Source organism: Coregonus clupeaformis, chromosome 2 (genome assembly GCF_020615455.1).
Source record: "Coregonus clupeaformis isolate EN_2021a chromosome 2, ASM2061545v1, whole genome shotgun sequence".
Lineage (NCBI taxonomy): Eukaryota > Metazoa > Chordata > Actinopteri > Salmoniformes > Salmonidae > Coregonus > Coregonus clupeaformis.
In genome coordinates, this window is record NC_059193.1 from 23,556,316 (window position 1) to 23,565,278 (window position 8,963).

General features: G+C 42.8%; 1 protein-coding gene across 5 annotated transcripts; it reads left to right on the top strand.

The window, feature by feature from the left end:
- The first annotated feature begins 1,134 nt into the window (after nt 1-1,134).
- LOC121579857 (zinc finger protein 878) lies at nt 1,135-8,530 on the top strand. 5 transcript variants are annotated; one of them, XM_041894797.1, is made up of 7 exons: nt 1,141-1,170; nt 1,349-1,453; nt 2,429-3,903; nt 4,440-4,808; nt 4,960-5,099; nt 6,153-6,213; nt 6,304-8,530. In XM_041894797.1, the coding sequence occupies exons 4-7, from the start codon at nt 4,517-4,519 to the stop codon at nt 7,743-7,745; spliced, it is 1,935 nt and encodes a 644-aa protein (XP_041750731.1). In that variant the 5' UTR covers nt 1,141-1,170; nt 1,349-1,453; nt 2,429-3,903; nt 4,440-4,516; the 3' UTR covers nt 7,746-8,530. The 5 variants fall into 5 exon arrangements, with proteins under 5 accessions (XP_041750728.1, XP_041750731.1, XP_041750730.1 ...); XM_041894796.1 differs by having other exon boundaries at nt 2,429-3,786; XM_041894794.1 differs by having other exon boundaries at nt 1,135-1,166; nt 2,429-4,808.
- The last annotated feature ends 433 nt before the right edge of the window (nt 8,531-8,963 follow it).

Sequence of the window (8,963 nt, forward strand, 5' to 3'; positions counted from 1 at the left end):
TCTAATTAGTTGGTAACCAGTTTATAATAGCAATAAGGCACCTCAGGGGTTTGTGGTACATGACCAATATACCATGGCTAAGGGCTGTATCCAGGCACTCAGCGTTGCGTTGTGCGAAAGAATAGCCCTTAGCTGTGGTATATTGGCCAAATACCATACCCGCTCTGGACTTCTTGCTTAAATATATAATGCATTTCTATTGGGCACAAAATAATCTGAAACACAACCAAGAAAAACCCAGCAAATGCATCTAACACATTTGTAGAGTCACAAGCCTGATGTCGTCGTTGTGTGCTATGAATATGGGACCAAATACTACACTTTTTACTACTTTAATAGACATAAATGAATTTGTCCCAATACTTTTGGTACCCTAAAATGGAGGGGACTATGTACAAAAAGTGCTGTAATTTCTAAACGGTTCACCCGATAAGGATGAAACTACCCTCAAATAATTAAAGCTGACAGTCTGCACTTTAACCTCATAGTCATTCTATCATTTCAAATCCAAAGTGCTGGAGTACAGAGCCAAAACAACAACAAAATGTGCCACTGTCCCAATACTTTAGGAGCGCTCTGTTGCTAGCTATATACATTTGTTAGCCTCTCTAATCTCCACATTGGATTGGTCAGTTATTGTACTGTGTATCTCTTTATTCCTAACAGGTGACAGTAAGACAGTCCCATAAGCAGCTTGGGGAGGAGCTGAAATGGAGATTCGGCCCAAATGACTGGTATGTACTTTAATAACAAGGCCATTGACTCTTTGAAAAGCTGCTTGGTTTTGTTAGTTTGATTTACTCAAACATTTCATGTTTTTCAGTTGATTACTCACTCCATTGTAGAGGAAAATGCTAAGTCTAGTTGTCAACTACAGTTGTAGTCCCCTGTAGCTCAGTTGGTAGAGCATGGCGCTTGCAACGCCAGGGTTGTGGGTTCGTTTCCCACGGGGGGCCAGTATGAAAATGTATGCACTCACTAACTGTAAGTTGCTCTAGATAAGAGCATCTGCTAAATGACTAAATGATCACACTTGTGTTTCTTTTAATAATCTTAGGTTATCATTTTTCAGCTTCAGGTCCCTTCACAATGAGGAGGTGACCAAAGCAGTGATGCAGATTGTGAAGGATTGAGGCAAAACTGGGGGTCCGACAGTCTCATCAGAAGTGAGTGAGTTAATTTTCTGTAGCTACCAGACATGTACAGAATGTGTGGTGACAATGTAAAGAATACCTCCTCTTCAAAAATATGTGCATCCTAATCCATTTATCTTGGGATATCAGTAAAATTAGTCAATGCTGTATCATATCCACAGTATTGTAACAATTATTTTTCACTGCCCATAAAGGCGTGTTACAGGGCTTATGAGTATTGGAAGGCTCAAGGGAAGATTGAGCTGGAGGGCAGCGTGGAGGTGATCAAGTACAAAATCCTCACCAGCAGGAGGAGCCAGGTTATGTTATACAGTAACATGAAGTAGTTACACACAGTAACATCAGTAACACACACCACTCAATATAACCACACACCAATCAGATATTATAATATTTTTTTAAATCCTGTGTCTTACTTCATCTAGGATATTCACGTTGAAAGCTTGGGAATATACACTGAGTGTACAAAACATTAAGAACACCTTCCTAATATTGAGTTGCACCCCTTTTTGCCCTCAGAACAGCCTCAATTTGTTGGGCATGGACTCTACAAGGTGTTGAAAGCGTTCCACAGGGATACTGGCCCATGTTGACTCCAATGCTTCCCCCAGTTGTGTCAAGTTGGCTGGATGTCCTTTGGGTGGTGGACCATTCTTTATACCCACGGGAAACTGTTGAGCGGGAAAAACCCAGCAGGATTGTAGTTCTTCACACAGACCGGTGTGCCTGGCACCTACTACCATACCCCGTTCAAAGGCACTTATATATTTTGTCTTTCCCATTCACCCTTTGAATGGCACACATACACAATCCATGTCTCAATTGTCTCAAGGCTTAAAAATATTTCTGTCTCCTCCCCTTCATATGCACTGATTTTATTGGGCTCCCAAGTGGCGCAGCGGTCTAAGGCACTGCATCTCAGTGCTTGAGGCGTCACTACAGACCCCCTGGTTCGATTCCAGACTGTATCACAACCGGCCGTGATTGGGAGTCCCATAGGGCGGCGCTCAATTGGCCCAGCGTCGTCCGGGTTTGGCCAGTGTAGGCCGTCATTGTAAATAAGAATTTGTTCTTAACTGACTTGCCTAGTTCGTTTTTTAAGTGGATTTAACAAGTGACATCAATAAGGGATCATAACTTTCACCTGGTCAGTCTGTCATGGAACGAGCAGGTGTTCATAATGTTTTGTACACTCAGTGTATATAATGTCTGTATTCACAATTTCACCAAGTTATAATGCTGTTTATTCAAGGTCTTTCTCTGTAATATTTCAGCTCTTCCAGAGAGTAAAGGTGGGAGGAGAGCTCCTCGCCCTAGAAGATCTGGACTTCCTGGTTGGAGCAGACCCCAATTTCATGTCAGACGAGGAAAGTGATGCTGAAGACAAGTTCACCTATCATGTGGTCCCTCCCAGGTGGTGCTGGCAGAGGTTGACCCGGATTGTCCGGCTCTGTCAGAGAACCCTAGATGAGAATTGTCGTGAGGGCATTGAAAATTACAGGGGGGTACATTTACCTCCCGCAATCCCCCAAAAGGAAAGGCTAAGCAAGTGTATGTGAATAAAAAATAATAAACTTAAATGTTGTTATTTCTTAATTGATTGCTCAAACAGTGTTAATGACTGTCCACATTCTGGTAAATACCCTCAGTTTGCTGTTTCAAGGGGAGAGGCTCCAGATAAAAGTTGCCTCTAACCAGTGATTTAGGATCAGCTAAACCTTACCCCATCCTGAGCAGTGATTCTGTGAAGTGAAAAGCAAAACTCAAATCAAATTTCAAATAAAATGTTATGTCACATGCTTCAGAAACTAACAGTGAAATGCTTACTTATGGCCCTTCCCAACAATGCGAAACTGACCTTAGATTTGTGCCACTGAGGTAAAGGACGGACCATATTTGTGACTTTTCGTAGCAGGTTAGTAGAGCATTTTCGCTAACCCTTTTCCTAACCTTAACCTAATTCTCCTAATCTGCTACATAACTTCTCCTAACCTGTTACGAAAAAGTCGTAGCTGTATGGAAGTGGCGTGTTTTTAGGGAATCTCGGAGGGGGGTCCAGGTGCGACATCATCTCGCAGAGCAGTCATCCCTCAGGTTCTCTATGCTACCATCTACTGGTGTCATCTCTCAGTGCAGTGCATCTCTCAGGAAAAGTGGGGGTGTCGAAAGGAATGGACGTTTCGAAAGGAACCATATAAGGAGAAGTGGGGGTTTCGAAAGGTGCCACTCAAGACACGTTTAGGTTATCGGACGTTTGTCATGGACTGCAGAAATGACAGTAAGGAATTTCAGTTATGCCAACAACAAAAAAATTATATTCACTCACTGTGAGCTGTGTCTTTGAACGTTACCTACCGGATGACTGCTCTGAGAGATGACGTCGCAGCTTGACCCTATTGGAATCTCGTGCCAGTGCTCAGGGACACATCCGAATCTTATTGGATATGTAAAATCGCGAGGGTTGGCCGAGAGGCGAGGTCCACTCGGAAAATTGTGGTGTAGTAGCTAATTCGAGCATTTGCACTACAGCGTACAGTTCTAACAGTAAATATTGTATGCTCCATACATTGAAAATATACGCCGACGACCAAGCCAACGTAGTCAGTTGGTTTAGAGACCGCTGTTTTTGCAGGTTCGTGCTGACCGACAGACTGCATCAATGTGTCTGCCATGTTTACGTTTTCGCGCGCGGATCCCCAGCTAGCTAGCTTTGCACATTTACTGCATGTTGTGTTGGACTTGCTCGTCTGTAAGCAATGCATACACCTTTGCAAATGATAACAACATTTAAAACAGTATAACGTGCATGTATAGACGTTAATACAGTTAGCTATGTGGCACACACGACATTTTAAACTCGTTTGTACTAGCCCACAATGTCTTCATCTCGAGTTGTGTAACGTTAACGTACTGTAACTAACGTTACAGCGGCATACATCCGGATAAATCCGGTTTTGAAAGTTAAATAATTAAGGAATGTGAGGTATAAATGTTATGTTGATGACAAAAAAGGTTTAACCAAAGCATCAAATTAAAGTAGCACCTTCTGCAAGACCTCTTTGATCACAGACACAGCTAATCAGCATCGTTTCTTTAGTTTGAAAACAATCCCAGCAGTATTTTCTAAAGTTTAAAGTTAGAAACTTTAGCTTTACCTTTTTGAATTTGGTCAAATAAGCCAAAAATAGTTTCCTGATATTGAATACAGTGTTAGTCTACTGTACTGTAACTTTACTGTTATTCTGTGTACCCACTGATGTTTATATGATTCTTGTTGAGTGACAGCTGAGCTTCCAGCTCTAGAACCTGGGTGACATCACACAAACCTGAGCCAGGTGGAGGTGGAGCCAGGGGGACCAGAGATGTCGGAGAAGGTGCAGAACACCTTCAGGATGCAGCTGTCCTCCGTCATGGACTCCCTGCTCACTGCGGCCGTGTGTGAGATCTCCAAGATCTTTGAAGGCAGTCTGAGTGCGCAGCAGGCAGAGCTGACGCAGAGCGTAGAGGAGATCTCAGCATTGAAAGGGAAGCTGAGGCGGGCAGAGATGAGGTTGAAGGAGGGTGGAAAAAGAGAGGATTTGGACGATATGGCTGCCAACACCTCTGGGCAAACAGTCTCTGATGTGACGACAATTGCTGAGATAGAAGACGAAGGTAACTTGATAATGTGTAGACAAATAGCAACATACAATTTCAGGGCTTGTTGACACTGTAGACATGATCTGCATGTTTTTTCTCCCGGTTGGTGTCAGCTGAGCTTTATTATTCTGTGTCATTACATTTCTATCTTTGGGTTTCTATGCAGTACCCGATTGGTGCGAGCCCCTTCAGTCAGAAGATTCCTTAATTCCACCCTTGAAGATCAAAAAGGAAAATGAGGGGCCATGGGTGGACCTGCGACCACTGAGTGTGTCTCTATGGCGCATCCCTAACATCAAACAAGAGGTCAGTGACCGGTCCAGTGTGGGAAACCTGAATCAGTAAACAGACAGTCATCATGCACACCCAAATGTAGCACACGGGCTGAACAAAAAAAGTGGCTTCTGTTAATTAGGGTAAAGGGTAACTCTCAACCCCAATTTCAGCCTTTGCTCAACCCATTCACATTTTTAAAAAATGCATTCAGGTTGGGAGAATTGTTCATAAATATTCATTTTGGGGGTGGGTAAACGTAGTTGTACCTGATCCCAATACTTTCTCATTAAAGAAAATAGTAAAAATAAAGAAAAACCCTGGAATGAGTAGGTGTGTCCAAACTTTTGACTGGTACTGAATATCTGCCGCATGTGGGATTAAAACTCACAATGCACCACCAATCTGTCATAGCAGTTGGGAGAAAGTACAACAAGTTAAGAACCACCATTATCATCTATTTGTTGTTACGATGGATGTAGCTACGAATATAAACATATAATCCTCATTGCCTACATGTTTTTTCTTTCTTTGTAAAAGCTCATAGATGTGTATGAAACAGTAAGCAAAATTTTTAAATTTGGTCATATGGGGAAATATGCCTTACTGCCTTTTGAATTTTGTGTAACGTCAGTAGTCTAGTCAAGGAAGCGTAATGCAAAATATATTGGCACACTTACCAAAACCATTACCAAATAACACTGTCACCTGCTTTTATAGCAAGCCTTGAGGTGGTACCACCCAGCACATCTAGAAGGGTGTGTATTTCATACCGAACCACTCCCTTGAGATGACGTGGAGGCACCTTCTTAAGGCACCTCTACATCACGATTTCAATGGTAGAGTTGAACTGTGAGGGGCAAAAAGAGCTAGATTTGCTACTAAAACACCTAAATATATCACATTTACAACGAACTGTCAAAATGAAGACCAGAATTGATGTTTCACTATAACTAAGCCTAAAACATCTGGTTTTCCATGATTTTATTTATTTTCTCATGAAAGTCACTCTTTTAACGTCTGCTTTAGTAGTACTTTGGTGGCGTTTTTGGTTGTGAGCATATTCATTATGAGTCTGTGTTTTAGCAGGCTGAAGATTTTGATAACCACTTGCTGACAGCCCTAGCCAGGAGTCCTCCACGAAAAGGTAAGAGTAAATCATCCTTGCACCTCGTAATTGTAATTCAGCTCCTGGTGCAGGACATCATTACTGACCCCATGCTCCTCTCTCCTACAGGGTCGGCTGCGGAGCAGTTGTTAACCAGACGGTTAAAAGACTTACCTGAACTGAGCGTGGCCGGGTCAGGGTACGGTTGTGGTTCAGTAGGACGGGGGCGGGGGCGGGGGCTGAGGAAGACCCATGGTAGTCTGTTGTGCACGTCCAAACAAGAAAATCCGGAACCCCAGAGCAGCGTCTTGTCAGACAAGAATGTCTTGAGGCACCGCACAAGACAAGGAAAAGATAGTGACTTACAAAGCAAACACAGTGAGGGGAGACATGGGAAAACGAGTGACATAGTGAAAAAGAAGGTAGGAAGGAGAAGAAAGCATTTAAAAATGGAAACTAATGCAGAGGAAGAAGCAACAACCATTGGAACTGACAAGAGTTTCTGCTGCAAATACTGTGGGAAGGGCTTTCACAGAGAGTTTGGCCTTTCTGTGCACATGAGGTCTCATAACAAGGGGACATACAAATGTCCTAAGTGTCCCAAAAAGTTTCCGTATCCAAGTGCACTCCGTGTGCACACGTTGAACAGCCACGGCAAAACAGAAAATAACAAACCTTGCTCTAGCATCAAAGAAAAGTCCAACTCTATCAACCACAAAGTGAAACCCCTCTCCCCCAGCAGAACAAAGCCTACTTCCCCCATCAACAAACCTCTCTCTCCCAGCAAAGTGAAACCTCTCCCTGCCAGCAAGGCTAAACCACTACCCCCCAAAGACAATCCTACCTCCCCAAACAACAAAGTTGGCTCCCCCAAAGAAGGCAGCACACATCCAGAACTTTATTCTTGTCACGTTTGCCATAAGGAGTACACTTCTGCAAATTCCCTGCAGGACCACGAACGCATTCACACAGGTGAGAGACCGTACCCTTGTAACCAGTGTGGGCAGAGGTTCCGTGTAAAGCAGTTCCTGATATTGCATTTGCGTAAAGCCCATGCGGATGTGTACGGGGGTGAGGAGAGCAGCGGAGACCTCTCCTGGACTGCACCAGTGGAGGATCCCATTGCTAACGGTGCTGAGCAGCAATCTGCCATCAAATCAAAGAGCAAAGACGATCGACGTGCAAAGGCAAACAGCAAACGGAAGCAAATGATAGAAACAGACGGCTTGTTCCAATGCACAGTGTGTAAAAAGCTGCTAAGTTCACAGATTAGCCTCGTTCAACACTTCCGCATCCACACAGGTGAGAAACCGCTCAGCTGCGAAGAGTGCGGCAAGAAATTCCGCTGTCACCCCATCTTGATCAGCCACAGGAGGTCCGCCCACCCGGGAAAGAAGTACCAATGCCTCAAGTGTGTCAAGCAATTTGAGACCATGGCCGAACGTAAAAGACATCTGCTACAAGTCCACCAATTCAAGAAACCAAACCCGCGGTCCCGCTGTCCTCGCTGTAGCAGGACTTTCCACAACAGTAACTCCCTGAGAATCCACTATGAAACTGTCCATGCCTGAGTCTGTCCCCACATGGCTCGGCCCAGTCACATTGGAGTGTTCAGCAGGGCCGGGGTCAATTCGAATTACATTAAGGAAATCAGATTATTACGTCCATTTGAAATTACATTTGTGATTTTGAAAAGTGCTGTTTATTTTCATTGACCGTTTTTGTTATCATTGACTGACTGAGTGAAAAGGGAATTGACCCCAACCCTTGTGCCCAGTGAACTAACATGATGCTGAGAGAGGACGAAGAAAGCGCAAACTCACAAAGACTTGTGATTCACAAAAACTTGTGATATGGTGATCAATGTTTGTGATATGGTGCTCAATATGGGTATCACTGTTCAACCTGTGATATGGGGATAAATCTGTTTTCTGGGGGTTGCAGGATCACGCTTTTTTAAAGTCAGTGCCAGACCGGTTTATGGCGATTTGATTTCAACGCCTTGGAGCCATGTTTTTAGTTTTATGGTTTTAGTTCCATGTAAACACGTCTATCATTTATATGTTATTATGACAAATGTAACATGTTCATTGTACTGTACATTCCCTATGTTGTCAAGAAAAGCACAGGGCAGAAAATACCCATGTTTCTGACTCTGAAAATACTGAAAATCAGTTTTTTTTTTACATTAATAATATCTGTATTTACTGGAGGTTGACTTACCTTAATAGGTCATGCATACTCCAATAGGGGTGTTCATGGATCACCCAATTTCTTAGTGACCTTTTATGAATTACAATGATTGCACAAACATGGGCAATAGAGAGACCTCAGTAATAAAGGATTACAAATAGTACATGTTCCTCATTTGCAATAATTATTTCAAGTCGTTAGATCTTTAGGTTGGTGTGTCACAATTAAAAGCTGTGTTCACATTGAAGTGACTCAAATCCAATTTTCTTTGCATATCCAATTTGAATCTGTTCATTTTCATGCAGTCTGAACAGCCAAAAAACACGTGGAATCTGATAATTCAAGCCACATTTCAAACCACCTTTGTAGGTGGTGTGAAGTCAGATACAAATATGAGTCCTGGCAATGTGACTTGTCGGAGTGGTCATATCTGATTTCAAATCAAATCAAATCAAATTTTATTGGTCACATGCTCCGAATACAACAGATGCAGACATTACAGTGAAATGCTTACTTACAGCCCTTAACCAACAGTGCATTTATTTTAAACAAAAAAAGTAAGAATAAAACAACAACAAAAAAAGTGTTGAGAAAAA

Coding starts and splice junctions, on each gene's coding strand:
- LOC121579857 (XM_041894794.1), top strand. CDS start 4,517: ATGTCGGAGAAGGTGCAGAACACCTTCAGGATGCAGCTGTCCTCCGTC. Junction 4,809..4,959: donor TGCTGAGATAGAAGACGAAG/GTAACTTGATAA, acceptor GTTTCTATGCAG/TACCCGATTGGTGCGAGCCC. Junction 5,100..6,152: donor TCCCTAACATCAAACAAGAG/GTCAGTGACCGG, acceptor TCTGTGTTTTAG/CAGGCTGAAGATTTTGATAA.